The sequence below is a fragment of the Mustela putorius genome, unplaced genomic scaffold (assembly GCF_011764305.1).
Source record: "Mustela putorius furo isolate JIRA1106 unplaced genomic scaffold, ASM1176430v1.1 tig00000695_pilon_pilon_pilon, whole genome shotgun sequence".
Lineage (NCBI taxonomy): Eukaryota > Metazoa > Chordata > Mammalia > Carnivora > Mustelidae > Mustela > Mustela putorius.
In genome coordinates, this window is record NW_025421447.1 from 9,760,482 (window position 1) to 9,787,595 (window position 27,114).

The window sequence follows — 27,114 nt, forward strand, 5'->3', positions numbered from 1 at the left end:
GAGCCCGCAGGGGGAGCGCGGAGCCGGCGCGCAGCGTGAGCGCCCGAGCAGCCCGCGCCGGGCCGGTCCGTGCGCACCGCGCGCCGCCGCCGCCGCCGCCGCCCGCGCCTCGATGGCGCCATCGCCCCGGCGCCGCTGACCGCCCGCGCCGCCAGCCCGGCCCGCGCCGCCGCCCTCGGAGCCCGGCGGCCGGGGAGCGGCCTGCCGCGGAAGCCTGCCCGCGCCCTCCCGCCCGGCCCCGCCATGGCGCTGCGGCGCCTCCTGCTGCTGCTGCTGCTGCTGCTCTCGCTGGAGTCCCTGCACCTGCTGCCCGGCGCCCGCGGCGCCCGCGGCCGCGCCGCCAACCGGACCCTGAGCGCCGGCGCCGCTGCCGTCGGGGGCCGACGGCCCGGGGGCTCCCTGGCCCGGGGCGGCCGCGAGCTGAACGGCACCGCCGCCCGGGCGCCCGGCGGCCCGGAGGCGGGGAGCCGGCGGGGACAGCCCGCGGCGGCGGTGGCGGCGGCCAGCGCGGCCGTCACCTACGAGACGTGCTGGGGCTACTACGACGTGAGCGGCCAGTACGACAAGGAGTTCGAGTGCAACAACAGCGAGAGCGGCTACCTGTACTGCTGCGGCACCTGCTACTACCGCTTCTGCTGCAAGAAGCGCCACGAGAAGCTGGACCAGCGCCAGTGCACCAACTACCAGAGCCCCGTGTGGGTGCAGACGCCCAGCACCAAGGTGGTGTCGCCGGGGCCCGAGAACAAGTACGACCCGGAGAAGGACAAGACCAACTTCACCGTCTACATCACCTGCGGGGTCATCGCCTTTGTCATCGTGGCCGGCGTCTTCGCCAAGGTCTCCTATGACAAGGCCCACCGCCCTCCGCGGGAGATGAACATCCACAGGTGAGAGGGTGTGCGCGCGAGCGGCCGCCCGGGGCCGGTCCCCGAGTCCCCAGTCCCCAGGTCCCCCGTCCGGGTCCCCAGTCTCCCGCTGAGCCTCGCCCCTCTTAACGTGCATCCCCGGTCCGCTTCACACTGGGCGCCACCACGTCGCTCTGACTCTCTAAGACCAGTTTCTCCCTCGCTTGCTTCCTTGACATTCAGATAAATCACAGCTTTCTTATTTCCACCCTTTCTTCAGAGTCCAGAATGCATGCTTTGGAGGTAGGGGAGTTACAGGGCAGAGTAAGGATCAGTGGGGTCCCCCAAGTTGGAGCCTGGAATTTTATGAATTCTATAACCCTGGATGGGGGATGGGGTGGGATCCGGGGTTCAGTTTTCAGGGCAAGTGGGCTCTTTGGGGTAGGCTCCTCTTGGCTTTGGCTTTCTGAGTCTAACCAGCACATCCTCTTTGGTCTAGGACCGTGAACAATGTTGGAACCTTACAGAAGGGAGTATCAAGTGATTTAGTATAAGCTGGGTGTTCTCCATGTGGGGACGGGGTTGGGGGGGGTGGTATGGAAGGGACGCCTTCCCCAGGAAGAAGGGGTAAAAAATTTCTCCATTCCATGTTGACCAAGGGCAGGTGGTGTCTCTTTACTGCCTCCTTGCCCAAGTGGGATGCTTATTTTCCTGCCGAGACTGGAGGACTTGGTCTTTCAAACCCTGTCGGCAAAATGCTCTGAGTTAACATGCTTGCTGTGTTAAGCCCAGTGGGCAGCTTTTACCACTTACATTTGGGGGTGGGGTGACTGGGGCAGCCTCCCCAGGAAACTTATGGCAAGAGCTCGAAATATGGCAAAGCACAGCCCCATCCTGACTGCCTCCCACCCCAGGGCCCTGGCTCCCAGGGAGTCCTTAGGGAAGTCGGAGCTCAGAGAACGGGAAACCAGCCTCTCTTCCCAAGTCAGGGACCGCTGCACCCTGGGGAGGCAAAGTTAGCTCAGCTTCCAGTCCCCTCGTGATGATGAATGGCTGGACCTGGTTCAGCAGAGTCTTTCAGGGAACAAATCCTGCCCCAGGACATGCCTCCATTTTTGGCACACGGTGTGAGCCCTGCCTGGGTAACCAGGACCCCCTCCCCCAGGCCAGTCCTGCTTCTGCGTGTGCCAAGCAGACCCCCACCCCGAACCACACAGCTGAAACTCATTTCTATTCTTTCGGCCTGAATGCCTTCTTCCCTTGCCGCTGTGGACATTAATCAGCCGTACCTTGATGAAGAGAGAGAAAGGCAGATAGAAATTTCTGGGCATGATTTTTTTTTCTTCGTTTGAAGATGTTGAGAAAAGGTGACACTCCCTGGCAGGTTTTATTGAGTCAAACGCACGACGTGTGGGTATTTCAATAGTGACATACATACTTGGGTATCAGAACTGTGTGTTTCCAAAAGCAAACCTCTGTATAATTCCTCACTCATCACCCTAAGGGGCCACTGTCCCCCCCCCCCAACATCTTATCTTTTAGGTAGTGAGTCTGTGTCTGGCTGGTCCCGGGCATGGGTGGAGGAATTGTGAGAAATGGGATGCGGGCAGTCCGTATCTCCTTGGGGTCAGGTCTGGTGAAGGGTTCTCCCTCGTGGCTCACCTTGGAAAGCATAGAAGTCATAACCTGTGGGCAGGCACCTTCCAGAAGCAGTGGTACTCGGTCCTTCCTCTGCCTACCTCCAGGTGCCTTCTCCTGGGCTCCTGGTCACTCATCCCACATTCCCTTGCTCTGGTTTCTTTCTTTTCTGGGCTGCCCCCTACCCTGCCCTCATACTCCCCTACTGAACGCACTTGTCATCCCCTGGGAGGAAACTAGTGATGGTCTTTGGATGCTGGTGCTGGCCTCTATTCTGCTGGTTTGTGACCCTGGACGTGCCACTGTTCCTTGGGGTGTGTTTTCTCCCCTTCCCATCACGGCGACCCCCCCCCCCAAACCCCGGACTAGGATAACTGTCTGTGTACAGGTGTGTGGCTCAGGGACTGGTGATGGTGTAGGAGCACTTTCCCTCTGGGGTCAGGAAGGAAGGTAATCGTGGAAGGGAGCTGAGTTTAGCCTGAGACCGTGATGTTCACGTAGGATGTTTCTCTCTCAAATTCACCTCCTGATTTTATTCAGTTCACAGCTTCTCTGCGAGCAGCTGTAGCTTTGCCTGCTGGGTGCTTTGGAAACCGACATACTGGGGCCTGTTCGGTGGGGGACAATGCCTGTCTCTGTTTTGGGGGAAAGAGGGCAGAGCCTGAGTCCTCCCTCCAGACACACCATGATGACCTTGGGCAGGGCGGGGGAGGGGGGATGGTGGGGTGGGGTGGGTGGGAAGCTCAGCATCCAGTTCTGGGTGACTCAGGCACCAAAGCATCCCTCCTCGACCTCTCCCCTCCCCGGGTATGTCAGGCAAAGCATGCACATGGCAGGATGCTGCTCCCCGATGCATTCCCAGGACGCATCCCAACTCGCTCACACTTGAGAGGTCACCACTTACCATTCCGGTGGCGGGGTTGTGGGGGTGGGGTTTCCATGCAGAGGGTCTGGTTGGGAACCAGACTAGAGAAGTGGGAAGAGAGAATGAGTCCTACCTTATGAGTTTTCCCTAGGGAGGGGGTGAGGGAGGAGAAAGGATGCACCCTCTCCAGGGGGGTCCGTGGAGGAAGTGGGCTGTGTGTGTGGTTCCCTATGCCTTGAAATAGTTCAGCAGAGACATTTCCTTTCTGGAAAGGGGAAGGATTTATTCCAATGTGATCCTCTCTCCAAAGACGGGAGCGGGGTGGGCAGGGGCTGGGTCCGAGGGAGGGGGACCAGGTCATCATAAGGGATGTTTGTGGGAGGGGGTTAGAAGGGGTGGAAGAGGAGGCTGCAGCCCCGAGATCAGCCACCTGCCTCCTCCTGGTGTCCCCAGGCAGGCCAGCCCTCCGCTTGCCCGTGGCACACATTTCTTAGAGCCTGGCTTCCTTTCACTGCTCCGGCCCCCGCAGGGAAGAACAGATTTAGTCTTTTCCAGAAGTGATTAGACCCTGCCGTCCTGTTTCTGTGTGTGGAGTCAGTGTCTGTAGGGGAAACTCTCAGCTCTCCGGTGATGCCAACACCAGCTCAGCTGGACCCCAGGTGGGAGGAAGAGATGGGCGGCCAGGGGGACCAAAGTCTGGGCCATGCTCTGGGTCTGGGGAGCCACTAGTCTAGGGGGTGCCCTCCTTTCCCGCCATGGCCCTGTTTCCCCCGCCAGGTCGCTAACTCACCTTCCCCGTTCACCTTCCCCCAGCTGAGGTTCAAGCTCATAAACCACAGGCATGCCCCGGAGCCCCAGCAGTTTCTACTTTGCTTCCTGGGGCTGTTTATTCAATGAGGGGCTGTGATGTTCTCCCTGGGGCGAGTGCTTCCGCCCAGGCAAAGGCCCCCTCTAGGAGCTGTCTCACATTCACATTAGTGTCCTGGAGAGGAGACTCTCCAAGCGAGAAAGTCTGCCTTTTTTTTTTAAAGTGGCTACCTAGCAGCTGGGACCAGGGAGCTATTAGGGACCTATGGATGTAGTTGGTGGAGTCAGGGATGCCTTGGGTCCTCCCATTCTGTAGGGATGGAGGGGATGGAGGAATTTGGGGTGGGGGGGTGTCATATGCTCAGGGTTGCAGGCAGGAGAAACTGAGCAGATGCAGTCTGCAATAAAGGAAAAGTGTCAGGAAGTGACCTGACAGCCATCAGGAGGCTCCTTTGTCTTTGGGCTCCTCTGCTTGTTTCTAGAGGAATCAAGAGAACACTCTGTTCCACCTTCTCTCCCTCTAAAAATCCAGAGAGGCCCCTTGCCTGCTGCCTGACCGTGTCTTTGCAATAGCAAGACCCCTCTGCCGGCTGATGTCGTGAATTTTCTCCCCGAATCCGCAGGCAATGAATTGTCTCAGCATTCCCCAAACGGTCCCATTTCTTGGAGCACTGCGAGCTCACTGTAATGAATTGATCTAAATAGAGAGTCAACTTGTTTTTTCCTTCAAATAGAGCCGTTGGAAGGACAGGGGGAAAAAAAATTTTGCCTTGGACTGAAGGTCTGAACATTGCTTGTTTTCTCTTGCCTTGGAGGGGAAAAAAATGCATGCAGGGAAATTGTCAAGGAATTTAAGGAGGTTATGGAAGAGGGGTTAGGGGAGGGCACCCAGAAGACAGGAGGAGGCAAAAATGGCGAAAGGAGAGAGGTAATGGGGTGAGAAGCAGATGTGGTGCCCAGGTCCTGGGCTACATGCAAATGCCTTCAATTCCACGGAGGAGCCCTGGTCACCTGCTGGGGGGGGGGGCGAGGTATGTCTCAAACCACATAACCTAAGCCTGTAAGGTGGTACCTTGGACACAGAAGGGCGGCAGAGTTCATTTTGGATTTAGCAGGTCAGCCGTGCAAACTGCTTCTCCGGAATCTGGCGCGCTGACAGTGATGCCTGGTCTGTTGCTCTGCTGCGCTCTTGTCCTCTCCCACCCCCGCGCCAGCCCCGAAGGCACACCCCATGTGTCTCCCGTCCCCACCCACCGCTGACCCCAGGCTCCGAGCGCGTTCCTCAGGAGGAATCCGCTGCTAAGATACCAAGAGTTTGCCCCCAGTGCTAGACTGCCAAGCCCCAGGTGGAGGAAAAGTCCAGTTCACTGTTATCAACCTCTTTTAATGAGATCCGATTGATTTGGCTGTTGATTCCGATCCAGGGGTTCAGATAGCTGAAGAAGCGAGCGGATGGAAAGAGGTTTGTTTCCCAGCCCCGGGCAGACCCAGAGTAGAAGGGCGCTATGCCAGAGGAGGCTTCGTCCTTCCCCTTTGCACTCCCCGATTTCTCCAGGGCCTGGCAGGATCGACTGCCCTTAGATCTTAACTTCCCGGCTGCCTTTCCATAGAGTGCGAAGCCCCACCACGGGCTGGAAGGGGCGGCCAGACGCTGGCCGTGGGACGTCACCCCCTCACCTCCCTCTTTGCCACAGTGCCCGGTGCAACATGCTGCTTAGCCTGCTTTTAAGATTATGGCGAACTCAGGTGCATCTTGTCTTACAATCTTGATTTTATCCCTGGACGTCCATCCTGCGGAACCACAAAATTGCCTTGCAAGCTTGCCGGTGACATGTCTCACATGGGCGATGGGGAAGGGACTGTATTAGAACCTGGGTTTAATTTGTTTTTTAAATACCTTCTGATGTGATTGTTTTTTTCTCCCTCTCTTTCCTCTGTTTTGGGAAACTCCAGCCCATTATTTTTCCCTGAGTCACATCTCTGACCTCTTGTTTCTCATTGGTACTTGGAACAGGGAAGAGGGCTTGGCGTAAGGGGTTTACCCACAAACCTCAGAGGGTCTCTGTCCCTTGGCCTTGAGCAGGCTATTTCAGACCCCTTTGAGATGATTGCTCCCCCTGTCTGTTCTTCTTTTATCTTTAGAAGTGAAACCAGATTGTCCTGAAAAGGCAGAGGAATACAGTTGACCCTTGAACAGCACTGGTTTGAATTGTGCGGGTCCCCCGATACACAGATTTTTTTTTTAATAGTTTTATTCTGCATTTTTTTAAAAATATTTTATTTATTTATCTGACAGACAGAGATCACAAGTAGGCAGAGAGGCAGGCAGAGAGAGAAGAGGAAGCAGGCTCCCCACTGAGCAGAGAGCCCGATGCGGGGCTCCATCCCAGGACCCTGGGATCATGACCTGAGCCGAAAGCAGAGGCTTTAACCCACTGAGCCACCCAGGCGCCCCTCTGCATTTTTTTTAAACGTAGGCTCCATGTCTGATGTGGGGCTCGAACTCACAACCCTGAGATCAAGAGTCACATGCTCTCCCAACTGAGTCAGCCAGGCACCCTCAGATTTTTTTTTTTTCCCGATAAATTCAGCACAGAACTGAAAACGAGTTTTTTCTTACCATTTTCTTCTCTCCAGCTTGGCTTACTGTAAGAATAGAGTATATGTGTGGGTTGGCTGCCATGTTATTGGGAAGGTTGGGCTCAACAGTAGGCTGTTAGTAGTAGTTAAGCTTTGGGGGAGTCAGAATTTATCCTTGGATTTTCAGCTGCACAAGGGGGTTGTTGCCACTAACGCCTGCCTTGCTCAAGGGCCAACCATACGTTTTATAATTTTGTCATCATTACAGAATTGTAGAATTTTTATTACAGGCCTGTCATGTAGCCTAACTTCCTGATTTTACAGATCATAATGCCAGGGGTTCCCAGCTGGGGGGGGCGGGGCTAGACCCGGAAGCTGGGGGCGGGGCTGGGTCTGGGCCCCGCCCACTTTCCTGGCGCCATATGGCCCAGCCCAGTCTCCTGCAGTGAGCACCCACGATGGCTTCACTTTAGGCACCTGTCTCTCGGTCGCAACCAGATAACTCCCCAGATGTTTGGAGTCGTGAGTGACGGACTTCTAGCCTCTCTCCTTTCCCTCCATTGCTTTGGTCCTTCCTCATTCAGTTTGACCATCGCCTAAAATGATTTCTGTCCGTCTTCCCCAGTCCCCTTGCAATTTTCTCCAGGTCCCTTTGCAGAGGGCGATCACCTGATCTAAGCACCATCCTTTAATCGGATCCGAGGAATGCAGAGCACGGAAGAGAGGGAATGCAACAAAAGCCAGAAAGTTGTGAACCAGGGGAAAGGGCCACCAAGCAAAACTATGGGCCGACCTCTGTAATTCAGAATGTGGGCTCTGAATGCTTTCTCTCTCTCCCAGAAATGGGGTGTGTGTGGGGGGGGGAACACAGACCTACCAGGTTCAATGAGTTTCAGTTTTGCGAGAGACCACCAGAGACCTCCAGGCGTCCTGTGGGCCCAATGTGGGGGGGATTTCTCCTTTGTCCTCCAGGATGGCTCCCCACATATATGACAGCTCTGTGAGTCCCAGAGGCATGCTGACTGCTGCCAGCCCTTGCCTGTTCCCAGGGCTGGGCCATGACCCCACAGGGACAGAGTGGATACAAGGAGAGAGGTCCAGAGAAGCTTCTAGAAGGATGGCTAATGAAGCTGGAGATTTAGGTCTGGCCATTCTGTGACATTCTTCTTGATGGCAGGCAATGTGGGACTCCTCTCCTACAATGCGCCCGATCCTAACTTTGAAAGAGCCAGGACATCCCTATCCTAATATGTCCTCCATCCAAGCAGTCACCTTGGGAGGTCCCAGGCTGCCTCTTCTCCAGAAAATGTTGCCACGGTTCCTCCTGGAAGTGTTCTCGGAGCCCAAGGCATGTCATCTCGACTCTCCGTAACGGCACAGATTTTTATCCTCTTAGGGTAGATGTGATTCTTGTAAGCAGCGATGAGTCACCGGGCTGAGGCCGATGAATGGAGTAGGTGATCGGCCAGTCATTCGCCTCTGGTAATGAGACCTGCCCTCCCGGGATCCGCATGGCCACTGTCCCCAGAGGCCGGGCCCAGAGGAGGTGTTCCAGTAAGGAACGGCAGCCTTGTAAAGCCGAGCCCAGAGGCCATGGGGCCACTTTGCAGAGACCACGCTGCATGCAAGAAGGTATCACCAGCCTTCCCCAAATCAGCCTCATGTCCTATCAGCATGTCCCGGCAGACAGTGGAGGCCCTGGGGAAAGAAAGCACTCGAATATGCAGGGAAGAAAGTTCAAATAACTGCCCAGAGAGAGAGAGAACCATAAAAAAAAAAAGAATGTCCCACATTTTTTCATGAGATAAGTAGACAACTCAATTTAGATTTTTAATTTGATTCTGAGGGTTGAGGGACCCAAATTCTCGGGCATGCATGCGGCCGGGCTTGGGGTCAGAGCTGGAGGGTCCCTGCGCCCTCCCGTCTGTCCGTGTGGATGCCGTCACCTCCGTGATCTGGCATTCGCGTCAGGTCCCCGCTGGGGCCACACAGCCCTTGGACAGGTGGAAGTGTTTGTACGTGCAGGGAGGTGGGGCTGCCCCTGACCATGGTGCGTGGATTCCTACATGAACTGCACTCCCCCTGGCCCCTCCTCCCAGAGTGCGTGCGCGCCAGGACACAGCCTCTGGTCCCCACACACCCCCTTAAGGGGCACTCTTGTTGGACCCTGGGGGGGTCAGCCCTGCTCTGTGGCTGGGAAACCCCCTTCCTCCGTTCAAAGGTGAAAATGAGAGAAGGTCTGTTTCCCGGAAGCTTACACAACTCCGTCTTCTGTGCACCTGCAGAAAGCCGGCCTTGAGGAGGGCCAGAGGCCTCAGGGCGAGCACGGCTCAAGGTCACCTGGATGCAACAGGGAGGGGGGTGGGGAAAGGCTGACCAGAGCTCTCAGTGTCCAGGGCTTCCTCTGTGCCTGGAACCCTGCTACGTACTGGACATAAACTGTCTCATCGCATCCTTCCTTCACCCTCGGGATAAGTGCCCATTGCACGGAGGAGGAAATCAGCTCAGAGAGGCTTAGTAACTTGCCTAAGGTCACACAGCTAGAACATGGCCAGTCTCTATCTCCATGCGGGGGTAGCTGGCTCCCACCGCCCCAGATGTAAACGGGTCAGGGATGCTCCGACTTTTTGAGAAAGCAAAGAGGCCTCTGACAGTGCCCTGGCACGGGTTATCATGGTGAGAAATGAGGGCATTTCTCAAGCCCTGCAGATCAGGGTGCCACAGAAGCGGGCTGGTGGCCTCGCTTGTATGGCCTGCAGGGCCTGAGGCCGCCAGGGCAGTGCAAAGCCTTGTTTTCAAAGAATGGATCACGTTGAGGGAGGAGGGTGAAGACAACACAAAGAAAATGCGAAAAAACAAAAGGGAAGCAAAACACCCCGATTCCATGGAGGAACACCAACAACAAAAACAACAATCCTTTACCGTTGTTGGCAGAAACCTGTCCCCCCCCCCCCCCGCCAACCCCCACCCCCCACCCCGGGGCAGTTCTGCACGAGTCCAGCTCTGGAGAGTAACAGAGACGCTGGGGAGAGGAAGTGCTTTGGGGACGAGGGGATAGATCTCAGGCCATTCCCGGTTCTAATTACCGAGACCTGCAGCTCCCAAGCAGTTCCATTTATCACGGCCCCCTCCCTGCCCCATTTATAACGTGTAGCACAGGGCGCACCAGGCAGAGTCTGGCCCGACTCACTGCTGCTTGCCGCTCTGGTCCTGCGCTTCCCCTGTTTTAACGCTCCCAGGCAGGTCTCCTCATTCCTCCTTCTTATCAGGTGTTTCTCTGCTTCTTGTGACCTGGAGTCCCCTGTCCTGAAAGGCATGCTTGAAGGAGGGTACCCCGGGGAGCCCTCAGCGCCCCGGCCTTTTCTCCCAAACTTCCGTTGTCCCGGTCAGTGGTGGTGGTGAGGGCCGTGATGGTGGGCAGTTGTGCGGCTCACACTCCCTGGCCTGTGGTGCCCGGGGCAGGGTCCCTGATGGAGGGGGGCACTCACCCGACGGAGGGCGGGTGTAGGAACAATTTCTCTAGCTTTCTCCAGGGAGTGGAAAGTTCGTGGACACCGTTTCCAGTCCCCATCCCGGCTCAGACCCATTCAGGTCTGAGGAACAGACCTTGCTCACGCCCACTGTCCCCACCTCGAGACCATGGAGGCCACGTTCCAACCAGGCTCTGGGTGGCTACAACCTTGGCCCTGCTCCCCGGGCGTTTGGGAGAGAGGAGTCACTGCTTTCTGCAGGCTTCCCAAACACTCATTATTCCTTGCTTTTTTGGCATTTGGTCTTGTGTACTGTTCCCATTAGCTCCGGTATTAAAGTCTCATTACTTAGGACATCTGTCCTCTGGACATATTCGCGGCTCCCTTAGCCAAATGTCCTCTTCTGGGAAGGATGGTTTCCGGCGTGTCCCCTCTTGGATCTTCCTTTGGTCTTGCTGCCCCAGCGAGGAGGGATTTGAACCCAAGAGGGCTTGCGGGGGAGTGGCTGTTAATTTTAAGTGGTGCCTGAGCATGGGTTCCAGAGCTCACCCATCCCCTCCCTTTGGAGGTCTTGGGACTGCAGACCCTTGCTGTCATCCCTAAGGGTTGGGTAAGAATGGCCATCAGTCCCCACCTCCCAGGCACTGGGACTGCCCGGGCCCCGTGGAAAAATCAGGATTCTTTTTGATTGAACTAAGCAGTCGGCCCTTTGTGTCTTTTTTGACTGCATCCCGAGAAGTTTGCTCGAACTTTCCCACAGGATGATGCATTTCTCCTACCTGTCCTGCTTTTTTGGATCCCCCTTCACTTCTGTTGGGTTGGGTCTCTTTCCTCTCTCTCCCTCCGGCTCTCCTTCTTGAACTCGTCCTGCTGTAACTTCATTAAACGGCATCGACTGAGACTCTGCTAATTCCGCGTGTATCCGAATCAGACCTGGGTGACGTTGTTTTTCTTTCCTCTGATAAAAGTCTGTGATGAACAGATTAATAGCTCAGACAAGACTGCAAAGAGTGCGCAGGGCACAGAGACCACGCGGTAGGACAGATTTTTCAAGCAGGCTCTTCCTAGACGGTTGGCATGCTAATTATCAATCATTCTTATCTATTCCATGAAGTAGCTCTCCAGCTCCACAAAGATCAATGTTTTGGGTTTTGTTTTGTTGTTGTTTTTCCTAGCCTAGTTTGTAATCTTGCAATGGCCCCGGGAGTAGTAAGAATGCATTTCCTTTAAAGTGTTTTTGAATTTCCATGCCTGTTTCACTGATTGGGATTGAGTAGATTGGGAATGCTTGACCATAGGCTGCTTCAAGTTCCCTTTTTAATTCCCTCTGGGGGGCTCCTGCTAATTGCCCCTCTTATGGTTTCTTTTCTTTCGCATTGCCCTGAGTTTTTAGAATCTGGAAACTCTCTCTCTTTTGGCATTGCAAACTCTGCAGTGGGTCCTCCCCAAACCCAGAAGGTTCTCCTCATTCCCTCTTGCCCCAGGATGAGCCCCTGGACACTGGGGGTTAGGAACCCAGGGTTTCCTGGGAGCTGAGGTAAGAGGCTAATCCCACCTTTTTGGATCACTTCCGGTTGCCATACCCTTGGGTGAGTCCCTTGGCCCCGACTTTGGTCTGTGAGCCTGGCTGTGGGATGGGGGCCACCGAGATGTGGAGCTGTGTTCTTCTCACGCCTCATTCGGATCTCAGCCACCCCGGGAGGTTGAGGCAAGCAGAATGTACATCCGTACATCAAATGCATCAGTCCAGGGAGAAAATGCATTTTTCTTGCACACTCCCTTCAGGTCAGAATGGTGTGATGGCTTGACTTTAGCATCTGAAACTCATAGCATCTCTTGGGTGAAGGGGATTTGGGAGCTGTTTTGGTCCTCGCATACATGTGCATCGAGACCTGGGCTCCCTCTGTTCCTGGAGTGGTCCATTAGGTTCTGAGGACGTGATTCTCGTTAATTCTTACGGGGAGCCAACATCGACTTCTTGGCATGAGGTGTCTCCAGTGGAACAACCCAGAGGAAATCTATCCTTTCTTCTGGAAGACAAGAAGTTTTCTTTCTCTATGGAGATGGCAAGGGCATGCCCCCTTCAGTCTCCCTTTTCCTTGGATAAACATCCCTAGCTACAAGTCTGTTCCTCATGGGACATGCATTCAAGTGTTCGTACCCGTGCGAGGGTGGTTCACATCAAAATGTGCTTATAGGGGCACCTGGGTGGCTCAGTGGGTTAAAGCCTCTGCCTTTGGCTCAGGTCATGATCCCAGGGTCCTGGGATCGAGCCCCGCATCGGGCTGTCCGCTCCGTGGTCTCTTTCTACCTGCCTCTCTGCCTACTTGTGATCTCTGTCTGTCAAATAAATAAATAAATAACATCTTTTAAAAAAAAATGCGCTTATAAATCTCTAGCAGAACCCCCAGCAACATGCAGGTCTTGGTCATTCGGGTGCCTTGCAAACGTCTGAAGATTTTTTTTTGGAAATTGGTGGGCCTCCAGGGCTAGGCATCTGTCCATCTCCCTGACCAGGATATCAGGACGACACGTGTGTTTGCTTGTCTCATTCACACCTGTATTTTATGCCTGGAGCAGTGTCTGGCACAGGCAGGTGCTCAGTTAATGGGGTTGAACGAAGAGTTGGCGTAAGGAATGAAATTGGGGAGGACGCTGGCTGGTCTCTGCGTGGACCCCACTCTTCTGATGGTTCTGTCGATGCGAAGATAGTTGAGTTTGGAAGTGCCAGTCACGTTTATACTTTTTCTTTGTTTTGTTTTTAAAGAAGAAAGGAAGGAAAAGGAAAATAAGGAAGAACGAAAAACAAAAACAGCCCAGCTGAAACCTTCGCAGCAAACTTCTCCCTGGCTAGTGGGATGCGTTTGCTCTTTTAGGCCCCGCTGGAGTCCTGATTTGTTTTGCTCACAAAGTGAAACTCCTTGCTTTTCGGCGGAGCTCTCTCTTGGAGCTTCCTCCCAGTCTAGCGGAAACACAGCTGGTGACGGCCTCGCGGAGAGGAGCGGACACTCTTCCTTGCACTTGGCAGTCAGAGGCCAGGTTCAGGGTTCAGGGAACACAGCTGTGTGACCAGACGCATGCCTGTCCTGAGGCCTGATCGGAAAAGATGGGACGTGGGTGGTCCCTTCCAGGATGACCCGTGGCCATTGTGTGCCAAAGTTTGGCCCATCTGGCACCGTGGACGCAGGCCTCTGGGAAGCCCTTCTTCTATCCTTACTTCTGCTGTGCTCCTGTGGGCTGTGCCTGAGCAGACACGAGGAGGTTGTCACCAGATTTATTTATTATTCAAATATTTATATAGTGCTTGCCGGTTGCCGGGTTCTGTCTGAAGTGCTCTACGAATATTAACTCCTTTAATCTCTGTGATAACTCAGAAGAGGTAGAGTTTCTTTTTGGTTTTATTATTTCAGCTTTATTTTTTTCAATGAGGAAACAGAACGCAGGGCACCCACGTAGCTAGCTGGTGATCGTCAGCATACTAAGTGGTCACCATTCCCGCCCGGGGATTCTGGCTGCAGGACCCCCATGATAGGCTGCCCCACCTTCCTTTGGTCTCAGCCCTGGATTTCGGTTCATGCACCTATGGCACGTCGAGAGAACGACGCCGAGATAGCAAAAGGAAAACACGGGTGGCGGGTACATGTATGCCCTCCTGTGTCACCGGCCTGTCCACTGCTACGCTGACAAATCTTGGGAGCATTTTTGTTTTCTCCCAGTTCGAAGTGGTAGACGCCCTCGACCCATCGAGCTCTTGGATTCGTTCTCGGATGATCCAGATGTTTCTAGAAAGTCTAGGCATGGTGTTGATGCTGCCCCATTTTCCACTCCTGGGTAAATTTTCACATGATTCATGAGGCCAGGAATGCAGAGTGTGGTGGGTATACTGTGAGGGGCAGACGGGGGAGGGGGGGGCGGCCAGAGGAGGCATGTCTGTGCTCCAGCTGGCTCAGGGCTAACCATCACGTCACAGCCCCCCGACAGGTGCCTGCTGGGATGGAGCAACGTGGCCAGCTTACCTGGAAAGCAAAGCAGGCCTGCTGAGCCTTCCCTCTCCCGGTCCCGTGGTGTTCACTGGCCACGATGAATTCCCATTGTGCCCGGGGACAACTCAGACCCCCAGAACAGCTCAGTGCAGATGCGCAAACATTGTTACCACAACAAAGGAGATCTCCACACCCATTTGGAGCCTCTCTGTATGAGGAGAGCGGTCTTGTGCAGACACAAAGCTAGCAGCTGTGTTTTTCAAGTGGACTGTGAGAGAACCAGAAATAAGAACTAAATGAAGCCATTCTCCTCGGCCGGTGTTTATTAAAAATATATTCACTTTGATTGTCCGGAGCGCATGTTTTGGAGAATTAAAGGCACGCCGACTGCCCAGTAAACAGGTAGGAGGAGGAAGTAACAGAGGACACTCGCTCTTCCAGCATCCCGCAAAAGCTCTGTTCTCTGGGACTCTGATAACCAGAATATTCAATTTAACCAGATTAGAATGTCTGCATCCTACTTCTAGGAGAAATACAAAAGGAGCCATCAGAGATTTACTTAAGGAGGGAAAAAGAAAAAGAAAAAAAGAAAAAAAAAACCTTTCATGGTTCATCCTGCAGTCTTTACACAAATAACTGTGTTTTCCTAGAATAGTCTGGATTTTGCTTAGTGTTCTCCAAAGAGAGCTAAAGATTAGGCTGCTGGCCCTCTCATGGAAGAAACTTGCATTCTTTTTAAAAAAATATATTAATTATATTCAGTATATTCTACTTAATTAGGCAGGAATGCTTTTAGAAAATTCTTTAAGATCAAGAGCGTTCTCATTAGTCCTCAGGAGTAAGAGCATTAGCCAGAATAGCTTATTCATGGAGTAGTTGATCTGTTTGGCCTTTTATCACACCTATCCAACAGCAGAAATGTCTTCCTACTCCCTCTGGAAAGCGAAAAGACACAGTTAGGGGTCGAAACGAGCCAGCTTGCCTTGTCCTTGGCAGTAAAAAGCTTACTGGACACTACATGAACTTAGTTTCTCCCATCCGTGGCATTTATGGGGCTCGGAACTCCCAAGAAAGAAGCTCCACGAAGCCCAGGGACTGAGTGCTGCGTAGGAGGACAAGGGTTCGGTAGAGCAACACCGTGGCTCCTCACTAGGGCTGTTGGTGTTCTGCTCAGGACTCAGCGGGACAAAACAGTTGCCCTCTAAAAACAACGTAAAAATGTTCCGGCTGCTGGTGTCGATGACTCACGGAGGTCGCTAGAAAAGGAGAGCCAAGAGGGAGCTGGCTTCTGTTTGGGCCATTTTTTCCGCTAACCATTGAGCACTCCTACAACCTTGGGTTCAGAGACCCTTGGAGGGATGCGTTAGGTGGAAAAACATGTGACTGGGTGGATGGAGAGACAGGTGGATGGACGGTCATGCGCATGAATGAATGGATGGATGGATAATCCAGTGGTTTAAAGGAAGCCTCTGCCTCTTCACCCACCCAAGGGTAGAATCTGGATTTACCACCTCCTAGTTGTGTGCCATTGGGCCATATGGCTAGCCTTGCAAAGTCTTAGTATTCCCAGCAGTTAGTTATGGCTCCAATAGCATCTCCCAAATCATGTCATTTTGAGGGTTGGAGGATAGGGTGGGTGTAAGAGTTTAGCATGGGTGTCTGGTACAGAGTCATCCCTCAGTCAATGATAGTGGTCCATTTCCTAAGCCTTTGAGTTCCTGCTGACCTTCCCAAGCAGGCAAGGTTATGAAGCAAAGGCTACGAAGGTTTTATTTCTCTCTTGTCCAGGGGAACCACGTGCCCTTTTTAGAAAGAGTCCGTGTCTCTGGAATGCAGGTGGCAGCCCGTCAAAATGTTGACCGGGCCTGGTCGCCGGTGTCCAGACAACTCAACACTTGGGGTGTTCAAACACATATCCATTTCCTTGGGATCGCTGGCGTTATTAACCAGGGTTTTTAAGCAGGTGAATCAGGAGTCTTGACCCAAATCGTTCACTTACTGATTGTTTCTCGGTGCCCAGATGTTAGCTGGCATTTGCTAAGTTGGTAGACCCAGGTGGAGAGACCCGACGGACTCACGGGTGCAAGCAGACCCAGCCCAAGGTAGTGAGATCAACGCAGGCCACGGTCCCAGTGAGCGGAAGGACACCCAGACTTGGGTCCCGCACCTCCGATTTGAATTTTTCTTCCATCACATTCCAGCCCTAGAATCCATCCGAGCCTCAGTTCCGGGTTAAAAATCAGGGCAGTACTGCCTGCCGAGGTTCCGCAGGGTTCGTGTGGGTGTCACGGAGGATCAGGCAGGCGAGGGCGTCTAGGACCGGGTTAGTGGGGCACAGACGTGTGGGGGTGTCTCAGTGATGCAGATGGTGAAGACACTCGCAGTGGCTCCCGAGAACCCCTGAAGTTTCCTGGCCTGAATGTTCATACACGACGGTTTGCTCTGCTCCGACTTGCTGCCCAGTTAATTTACTCTCCCCTGCTCGCCACGCATCCAGGAAAGCCAAGGAATCCGTGTGCCAGAGGGAGCGGCGAGCCAAGGCCACGATCTGGGCAATTCAGGCAGAGCTTTTGTTAGACTCGCCCAGATATGGCAGCAAATGCGGCGCGGGGTGTGTGTGTGTGGGGGGGGCGGTGCGGGGGGAGGTTGGGATGATTAGCAAGATTCTTCAAGTTCTTTTTATTTTATTTTATTTTATTATTATTATTATTATTTTATGATATAAACTCTGTGCCCAATGTGGGACTCGAAATCACGACCCTGAGATCAGGAGTCCCATGCCCCACCCGCTGGGCCAGCCAGCCACCCCCAAGACTCTTCAGGTCCTTAAATGAGAAGCTTGTAGTGGGCCGGGGGTGGGGGCCGGGGGGCTTCGCCCTTGGCTGGGAAGCCCCCTCGGTCCTCGCTGGCTTCGCCCTATCCTGTTCCCACTGCCCCTCCCCTGTCTGAGCCCCTCCCCCTCCTTTACCTTCGGAGTCATTTCTGGGCGCTTTCTCTGAATTTCGTTTTGTTCCTCACTTCCCCCCTTGTCCTCCCTCCAACTTCCTGTTCCTGCCGGGGTCTGTCCCCTGGTCTCCAGGCCGGTCTCCGCCCTCCCCACTGCCTCTCTGTGGCTCGGAGTCCCTGCCTTACTGTGCGCCTTCCTTCGCCTCATCCCTCCCCTAGTCTGTCCGCCTGCCCCCCTCTGACCTCTCCTCCCTTCGGCCCGCTCGGACCTGGAAGGGGCCGCCCGCTCTCTTCTTGCAAGCCCCGCCTCCCCATCCCTCCCTGACCGCTTTTCTTTCCCGTGGTTGGAAAATCGCTCAGGCCCTAACCCATTTCCTGAGGCACATCCAGATTAATGAGATGGGACTGGAATGGCACGTTTCAGAATTAGAATAATATTTATCAAGCCCCCCGGGGAGAAGGGGTTGGAAGATGGAGAGCAGCAGAGGGACAGGAGCAAGGAAGGGAGGTCACGGGCTGGGGGGGGGGCCCAGGCAAGGGGCTCTGAGGGCAGCTGCCTGAGGGCACCACTCCTAAGGACACCGCCTGGGAATTAGGGCCACCTCTCCCCTTGCCAGAAGGTGGGGGACCCGGGAGCGTGGCCCTGGCTGGCGTGTTCCTCATTAGGGACCCCACGGGGCAAGCCTGCCTCTTTAGGAACACCTTCTCTAATGCGTCTCTCCCCCGTGGCTGTGCCGCCCGGCTCAGCCCCGCCAAGCCGGCATCTGGAAAGGATACAGGGCAAGTGACTGTCTTCACGAGGCGACGGCCTCGCTGTACCCCAGTTTAAACTCCTTCTCTGGCCGCAGGCCAGACCCAAGCACAGCGCTGTGCACTGAGCCTGATGGTCTCCGGCAAAGTGCATTCCCTGCACCCCTGCGTCCGCAGAGCCTGCATCCTGCAAGGCTTCTCAGGGGACGGGTGTCCAGGGCCTCCCCGGCCTTCCAGAGGGGAGCTCTGCTCGAAAATCGCATCTCTGCTGCATCCTTCTTGCCTGTTGAGCAGCCCCAGGGCCCATCTCCTCGGAAACTGGAATGGGAGCTGAAAGCGGTGGGGCCAGACCCAATCTCCACGCCTTTCTCTGGGCAGCGTGCAGCCCAGGTCCCAACACACAGGCCCCCTCCTCGGGGACGTCCCCTTCAGTATCTCGGGGCCAGCCCCGTGTCTCATCCTGGTGAGGGCTGCTCACTAGGTATCTGGGGATCTGGATTGCACTGAGCCTGAATCAAAGCCTGGCTTCCCCTCGTGCTGCCCGGAGGTAGCTCAGGGCTTCTTAACCTCGCCACTGCTGACCCTTAGGGCCGGGTCCTTCTTTCTTGTAGGGGCCGGCCTGGGTGTCGTGGGATGTTTAGCAACGTCCTTGGCCTCTGCTCACCGGAAGCCAGGAGCACTGCCCTTCCCAGGCATGACTGCCAAAAACGTCTCTGGACATTGCCAAATGTTCCCTCCCCCGGGGGGCGGGGGAGGGACAGAATCACCGTGGAGAAGCACGGATGGAGGCTCAGTCTTGGCCTCCCCAATGTCGTGGACTTCACCACAAGACCCTGTCTTCCTTCACAGGCACCAGAGGGAAGGGAGTCTTTATAAACACTTGAGAGGCAAGAAACAGATAATTAATATATACTTTTTTTTTTGGAATAGCAGCGTTGTTGAAATGTAACGCACCTGCCATAGAATTCATCGTTCCATTTTAGAGTGTACAGTTTGGTGCTTTCTGGATGTCCCCCCCCCCCCCCCCCCGCCCTGCCCTGAGTGTTCTAGCTAGCCTTTGAGAACATGTTCATCTCCCCCAGAGGAAACCCCGAACCTATGAGCAATCACTCTTCACTTTCCCCAGACCCCGGTCACCGCAAATCTGCTTTCCGTCTCTGTGGGTCTGCCTAACCTGGACATGTTCTGTCAACAGAATCCCATAACACATGGTTTTCGCTGACTGCTGCCTTTCAGTTAGCACGACGGTTTCACGGTATCTGCTGGGACATCATTGCTTTTTCAGGCTGAATAAGAGACACCTGGGTGGCTCAGTCGGTTAAGCATCTGTGTTTGGCTGGGGTCGTGATCCTGGGATCCCAGGGAGCCACCTCGGGCTCCCTGCTCAGCCTGCTTCTCCCTTTCCCTCTGACCCCTGTTCATGTTTGCTCTCTCTCTCTCAAATAAATAAATAAAATCTTAAAAAAAAAAAAGGCAGAGTAAATAACCCATCCTGTGAATATTCCGCATTTTCTTTTTCCTTTCATCCGTCAGTGGACTTCTGGGCTGTTCCCACCTTCCGGTGATTATCGGTAACGCTGCTAGGAACCTTCATAGGTGTCATGTGGACATGCGTTTTCATTTCTGCTGGGTCTCCACCTAGGAGTGGAATTGCTGGTCCGTAGGGTGACTCTATGTTTAACCTTTTGAGGGATTGCCCAACCCTTTACCAAAAGGCCTGCACCCTCTTACTTTCCCCAGCAGCCATGAGTTCTCCCAGTTCTCCACCGCCTTGCCAACATTTGGTATTGTTCGACTTCTTGGTGAGAGCTCTTTAAGTAGGTTTGGACGACCGTCTTCTCGTGGTTTTGATTTGCATTTCCCCGATCACTAATGACACAGAGCTGCTTTTCACGTGCACCTTCTTGGGAGAAATGTCTTTTCTATCCTTCCTCCATATTTAAGCTGGGTCTTGTGTTGTTTTTTATTATTGAGTTCTAAGAGTTCTTTACATATTCTGGATATAAGTCTCCTCTCAGACACATGATTTACAAATATTTTCTCCCATTTTCTTTTTTTTAAAGATTTTATTTATTTATTTGACAGTCGGAGATCCCAAGTAGGCAGAGAGGCAGGCAGAGAGAGAGGGAGGGAAGCAGGCTCCCTGCTGAGCAGAGAGCCCGATGTGGGGCTCGATCCCAAGACCCTGAGATCATGACCTGAGCCGAAGGCAGAGGCCTCAACGCACTGAGCCACCCAGGTGCCCCTCTTGCATTTCCTTGATGGTCGTGTTGCCTTTTCTGGATCATACCTTCGGATGCAGGCACGTTTTTTTATTTTGGCGGAGTCCGGGATTTCTGCTTTTTTCTTTGCTTCCTCGTGATTTTAGTGTCACCTATACGAAACCACTGCCAAACCTCAGGTCACAAAGATGTACTTTAATACTTTCTTCAAAGAGTTTGTAGTTTTGGCTCCAATATTTAGCTCCATGATCCACTTTGAGTGAATTTTTACATGTGGTGTGACTGAAGGGTCCAACTTCATTCTACGGCATGGCTTTCCTCTCGTCCCAACACTATTTGTAGAGGAAACTGCTCTTCCCTCATTGAGTGGTCTTGGCACCTTGTTGAAAATCAATTGGCCATAGACGTAGGAGTTTTATTTCTGGGCTCTCGGTTCTAGTCCATTGGCCTATATTTCTGTTATAACTTTCAAGCTCCCTGTTTCCTTACCATGGGAACGTGGTAGCAAAGTGTTTTTGTTAGCCAGAGGAATGCAGGAACACAGGATAACTTGCATAGATGTGTGGTGACAAATACAGAAAATATTTATAACACGTTGGAATTAGAAGAGATCTCACCGGAAGGGCCATGGTAGTCTAAACCCTTTGTTTCGCTGATTGGGGGGGGGGATTAAATTTCCGTTTTCGAGGTTAGCAGAGCTGCCCAAAGTCGGACAGCTCATTTGGGATAAGGACCCAGATCTCTGGACCTTTCAGGGCGGTGTGGGCTTCTCAGACCCTGAATGTCGGGTCTCTGACCCGGACCCCGGGTCCGCCGGAACCTCCTTCCCTAGCCTGGTGAGCTCCTGTGTTCTCCCTCTCCGCTTGGCCCCTCCCCGTGACCGGCTGGGTGCTGACATGCATCTGTTCCTCCCTTTCCAGCCAGAGGGAGGAGAGCACCAGCCAGGGGAGAGCGTTTGGAACATCTGAAATTGCTAGATGAGTGCCAGCAAATGATAAGATTGCCAGGTTGATGCTCTCCTCCTTGGAAGGTTCAGCATGTCAGAGGCAACATAATGGAAGGCAACAATTCACTCTCAGACACGCTTTTAGACTGCGAGGGGGCGGGTGCCGGGCGTCGGAGTCCTGGTGTGAAGGAAGCTGGGGGATGGGCCGCGCTGGCTTGGGGGGGGGCGCTGGGGGTGTGGTGTCTTGCCCGCACTTCAGGGACACCCCCCCAGTAGCCAGAAGAGTCCTTGCACAGCTTGTGCAGAACAGGGGTACACTCAGAACTGGGGACATGGTCCTGAGATGGCCTTCCTTCTCCGGGAGGTGGGGGTCTCCTGTAGCTTGTCCACACTCACCTTCGCAGCCTCAGACTCCCCCTGCCTGTGTCTGTTTTTTTCCGTGAACGGCGGCCACACGGCGCCCCCGCCGAGCGAGTCCTGTCTGAAACCAGGGGGCAGAGCAATTTCGCCGAAACTGTGAGCCCTTTGGTGATGGGAACTGTGTCCCGTTTGCCTCCGGCTCTGTGGTGACGCGCACCCGCTAGGTCTGCCATGAATGCACGTTCGGTGATTGAAGGGACATGTCGCGTGAATACGAGTTGCTCGAAGTCGGGGTCGCTGGGTCTCTTGTGGAGGGGCTGGGCCGCTTCAGCTGCAGCAGCCGCTCTGTGCATCCCTGTTTCTTCCTCTCCTCGCTGGTGTGTTTTCCTCTTCCTGTTTGTAATCGTGCCTCCTTGGGGCTCCAGCTGTGATCACGGCCCGCACCCTCCCTGTGGTCGGGTGTTCACCTTGTTATCAGTACGTCCTGTCTTTGCGGTTACATCACACCTTTCACTCATTGTCTGTTTAAAGATTTTGTATTTATTTGGGAGAGAGAGAGAAAATAAGCACGAGTGGGGGTGGGGAGGGCAGAAGCAGGCTCCCCGCTGAGAGATGGGGGGGGCAGGGGGCTAGAACCCAGAACCCCGAGATCATGACCCACGCCAAAGGCAGCCCCTTCACTGACACTTTTCTTTGATGCGAGATCTGTGTGTTGGGTCCCTAGTACACAGTACGTGCTACGTGGTGGGTGTTTCTCAAAGGGGCGGTTGTGCCCATGTTATTCATAACCTGCTGCTGGGGATGAGGCCACTGATGGCAGCCCTTCCCTGTGGGGACATCATGCTGGCCAGCTGTGCACGTATCTGCCTGGCATGGGCGGGGGTGTTTGGGTAGCCAGTATTTTGAAAGGGCTCCTGTGATACAAATTGAATACAGAAGCCGTAATCGCTGCCCATTAATGCCTGTACTTCCAAGCATGGCATCTTCTACCCTCTACCCCCTACCCCCCCACCCCAGCCCCAGGATCAGCCCCTGACGTAGCTGCGGCTCCTGAGAACAAAGCGTCATGTATGTGTCTCCTCCCGTAGCTCTGTCCATCAAGGGTCCCTGGAAGTAAGCCAGCTCCCTCTGTGGTCCTGTCCACCTGCCCCGTGCATCTCACCGTGTGATTTCCTCTTCGTTTAGGGCGCTGGCCGACATCTTAAGACAACAGGGACCAATCCCCATAGCACACTGTGAAAGAGAAACTATGTCGGCCATCAATACGTCTCCCAAAGAGAGCACGCCGGTCCGATCGTCCTCCAAAAACCACTACACCCCCGTGCGCACCGCCAAGCAGACTCCAGGTAAGTGAGCGCTGATGGCCTTGCGTCTTTGCTGGGGGCGGAGAGGGGGTTTCTGGTAGAGGTGTTGGTGATGTTTTGCTCTGGCGGCAGGGCAGGTGGCGCTCCACGGTGCTGTGGAAGACGGGCCAAGGGGATGAGCCTGGGGACCATCTCCTGCGGAGGGCCCGACATCAGAGAGGCCATGCCATTGAGCGTCCTGGCTGGGGGGAGAATGGATGATTCGGGACAGCCGTGATTGAGTCAGTGGCTGGCGTACTCTCTTACCTGAGAGGAGGCTTGTGGCGGGTGTGGTGGAAGTGTGGTCACACACCAGCCCATGGGACGGGGTGGTTTAGGTCGCCGGGGATGCCAGACCCATAATGAGAAGTTGCCGCGATCAGTTCCAACCCTTGGGATTTCAGAACATGCTTCCTGAGAGTAGGGATTGTGTCTGTATTATAGGGGGACATCGTCCTGTGCTCTGTAGATACCCCGGGTATATGACGAGTTGCCGTGTTCTAGTGGGAACACTAGAGCAGGGAAGCAGGCGATATGGATGGACACACGGAGCTCAGTAAAATTCAGCAGCTTGGGCGAGATCACTAAGATGTTAGTGGTCATAACAACATCAGCGATGCAGTAACAGAAATCCCGTTTATTTGGATCCTGCTCTGTGCCAAGTGATACACTGAACATTCTACGTGCATTTCCTTACTTTTTCTTTGCAGCTGTCTTCCAAGTTCTTATATTGTCCCGATATCGTAAGAGGAACAGAAAGGTTCAGCAGTTTTTCCTAAGGACGCGTGGGGAGAGAGCAAGCCAGGCTCCAGACCCAGATGTAGAGGTTTTGACAGTCAGGACTAGAAAATCCTAAGGTCCTAACCCAGTTGGGGACATGAATCCAATGGGTCTGAGTGGACAGTTTCCTTCCAAGTGCGGCTGGGCAAGTCATTTCACACCAGGAGCGTAACCAGACAGCCTAGTATTGACCCCTGCCCCTGGTGCAACTTTCACTTTGCTACTTGGACCTGAAAGCTTGACATCCACCCCCTAACGCCTTTCGGAGGACAGGCTATAGGGTCTGAACTTTAACTGCAGGAAGGGTACTTGCTTGCTGCCAGGAAGTACGTCCCAAATTCAGAAGTGTAGTGAATGCGCTGCCGAGGTCAGATTTCTTTTCCATTCATTCTTGAACTTCAGTTTATTAAATCAGAGACTACACACTTGCCTTTCAGGTAATCTCGGAAACCTTCTGAGGATCCGATAGAAGGGAAGGATACTCGTCTTCAAAAATATCCACCTGTGTATAAATACATGTATTCATCCAACATTTGTAATACGATTTAAGGGGATTCATGGTCCCTTCCAAAGTTAGAAGTCCCTGATTGAAAAGTAAAGACGAGAGATGGACCTTTGCAAAAAGTCTGTAATGCACTTATAGCCTTAGTCATAGATGCTGAAGATGTAAGCAGTGGCGGGAAGCTTGGCAAGAACCACCCTCTATCAAGCTGCCCATCAGGATCACCTGGGAGCTCTTAAAAATGCTGATGCCTAGGTCCTGAATTTTCCAGGGACATGCCTGGGCGTTATTGCTTGTGAAAATCTTCCTAAGGTGACTCTAATGCTCAGACAGGGTAAAGAACCGTTGGTCCAGGTGGATTCCTCATTTTATGAGTAAAGACACTGAAAGGCTATGCCGGTGGTTCTCAAACTTGGATTCACACCAGGAGCTTTAAAAACGAGGGCTACCTGGGTCCCACCCCCTGGGAGAGAGTGTGGTTTCACGGGTGCGGGAGGTGAGTGCTGAAATCTCCCCAGCTGATTCTGTTATGGAGCAAAGTTTGGGAATCGTTGGGTGGTGGAAAAGAGCAGAAAGGTACCATTCTCACTAATCCTTATTTTTGTTGATCGCTATTGTTTAATCCAACCTTGGTATTACAAAAACCAGGGTTGAGGAGGATAGTTTTGTTTTCCTCAAGACTCGCGGTTTGAAGTCAGGCTTCTCTGGGACCTTGTCTGCGATCTTGGTACTTCAGGTCACCCCGGTGTCCAGTGCACCCCTGGGAGTTTACCCCGATTCCGCTCTGCTCTGATTTCCTCTGTCTCCTTCGCCAGCCTGCTTGTTCCCAGACGCCGAATCCAGGCCGATTAAGCGGACACTCCCGATTGGGTCTTAAATGCATTTCTGGGCAGGAAGATTTGTCATGTCTTCTGGTCTGGGCTCATATCCTCTCCTGATAATCTGCGAAGAAAAGCTTACAGTTCCGTGATTCACTTCTGTGCCTGTTCGGAGAAATCCCACCCTGTATTTCTCCACCGGGATCTCTTCCATCTGCCTTTCGAGACGGGCATGGTTTCCAGACAGTGCTCTCGGCAGCGGTGACAAATTTAAAAGCAATCTCACAACCTTCAAACATCTACAGGCTCTCATGGGCTCAGTGGCTTTTCCACGTTCCTGCTGATCTCCTTTGTCCCAAAATGTTGGAGTTGGGGTGGAAGTTGAAACAGAACTTTTCCCAAGTGTCCAAAGGGGAGATCAACTGTGATTTTTGTCACTGCTTGAGTCAGCAAGCCGCTCGTCACAGGGGTGCCGTGGTAGAAATACTGGGAGGTGTCATAAAATAAGTCGTTCTGCTGCTCAAAGTGGGGTCCGTGGACCGTTTGCATCAGCATTCCTGGGGGGTTCGTAAGGGATGCCGTGTCTTAGGCTCCAGCGCACCTGCTGAAGGAGAACCTGGCATTATTTAGAAAAAAAAGATTTCATGTATTTATTTGAGAGAGAGAGGGAGGGCAACGAGGGGAAGGGAGAGGGAGAAGCAGGCTCCTCAGTGAGCAGGGATTCCGACGCGGGACTTGATCCCAGGACCCCAAGATGGTGACCAGAGTTAAAGGCAGATGCTTCACCGACCAAGCCACCCAGGCGCCCTGAGAACATGCATTTTAGCGAAATCACTTAGCAGGGGAAGTTAGAGAAGCACTGGAAGAGCCTGGGCTTGGGAGCACATCCCCCTGTCTGTGTTCTGGCCCCAGGACCAACTCCGTATGTGATCTTGGCAGGCCGCTCAGTCTGTCCTTGTCTGCCTTTGAGGCCAGTAGGACCCTCTGCCCTGAGTTGTTTTATGGATATAATGAGTTAAACCAACTAGAAGACTTAAAACCGGTCCTGACCTGGAACACAGGTGAGCTGTAGTGGCAAATTAGTAAAACAAAAAAGAAAGAAAAGAGGAAGAAGAAGGGGGAGGTGCAGAAAAGCAAAGGCATTGATGTCCTTAGACCAGATAGGATCTGTGGGGGTGTGTCCCAGATGAAAGCCCCTGGACCCAGGCCTTCCTGTGCTTGGCCCCAGCCCACGGTGCATCTTCTGAGAATGAAAGTGGTTTGTCGGGCTTTGTCGGGCTCCATCCGGGTTTTGGGTGCCCAAAGCACATGCCTATTTAGGTTTGGGAAATGATGTAAGTCCCGCCTTAATATGATAATACGGTGAGAACGTGAGTCGCAAACGTACCATTTACTGAGCATCTACTATGCGCTGGGTCCTCTGTTAAACACTTTCTTTTTTATTTTGTTTCACTTATTTTAAATATTTCATTTTTAAGTAATCTGTACACCCAGCGTGGGGCTCGGGCCTAGAACGCAGAGATCAAGACGTGCGTGCTCTACCGACTGAGCCAGCCGGGTGCCCCTAAAGGTTTTGTTTTAATTCCAGGAGACACTTTATACGAAAGGGTGGACTTCTGTCATTAGGAATGGGAACTCCTATCCCCACATTAGAAAATTCCTCTTTCCTTCTGGAAGAGCCTTCTGGCTGACGCTTCCAGAAGGCCCTTCCCGAGTTTAAAGGGAGATACCTAAAGGACAGTGTGGTCCGCGCACCAGCCGTGACTGCATCCCCACGGGAGCTGGTTAGCAGGGCAGGATCTTGGGCCCTTTCCCAGAAGTACTGAGTCAGAATCGGCTCTTTAACAAGACCTTCAGATGCTGCGTAAGCGCATTCGGGTGGGAGAAGATCCCTTTCCCGTGGCGAGCCTCAGCCCTGGCCGTGCAGGGGCGTCGTGTACATAGTTCCGAAACTAGTCATGCCCGACCCCTGCAAGATTCTGCATTCACCGGTTAGATGTGGAACCTGGACCGTGGTATTCTTCAAGAGCTTCCCGCGTGGTTCTCCTGTCCAACCGACTTGGAGGACCCGGGTGCACTGAGGAGGAGGGGCCAATCTGCAGGGCTGTTGGGGACACTGACCAGAAGGGACTGGAGGGTCAGGTGGAGCCAGGCATTGGGAAATGCACCCAGGTCTGGAGCTCTAGGTTCCCAGAGGCTTGTGTGTGTGGGAGGGAAGGAGGACTTGCTTGGTCTTCATGGGTAGGGAGGCATGTGGAC

The 27,114-nt window shown here is 53.6% G+C and overlaps 1 protein-coding gene across 2 annotated transcripts in view; it reads left to right on the forward strand.

The window, feature by feature from the left end:
• Positions 1 to 241: 241 nt before the first annotated feature.
• SHISA6 (shisa family member 6) overlaps positions 242 to 27,114 on the forward strand; it is a 278,576-nt gene continuing 251,703 nt past the window's right edge. For both annotated transcript variants that reach the window (XM_004760525.3, XM_045083400.1), the window contains exons 1-2: positions 242 to 887; positions 22,598 to 22,758. In XM_004760525.3, the coding sequence (XP_004760582.2) occupies positions 244 to 887; positions 22,598 to 22,758 (805 nt within the window). In that variant the 5' untranslated portion in view covers positions 242 to 243. The remainder of the gene's footprint in view (positions 888 to 22,597; positions 22,759 to 27,114) is intronic.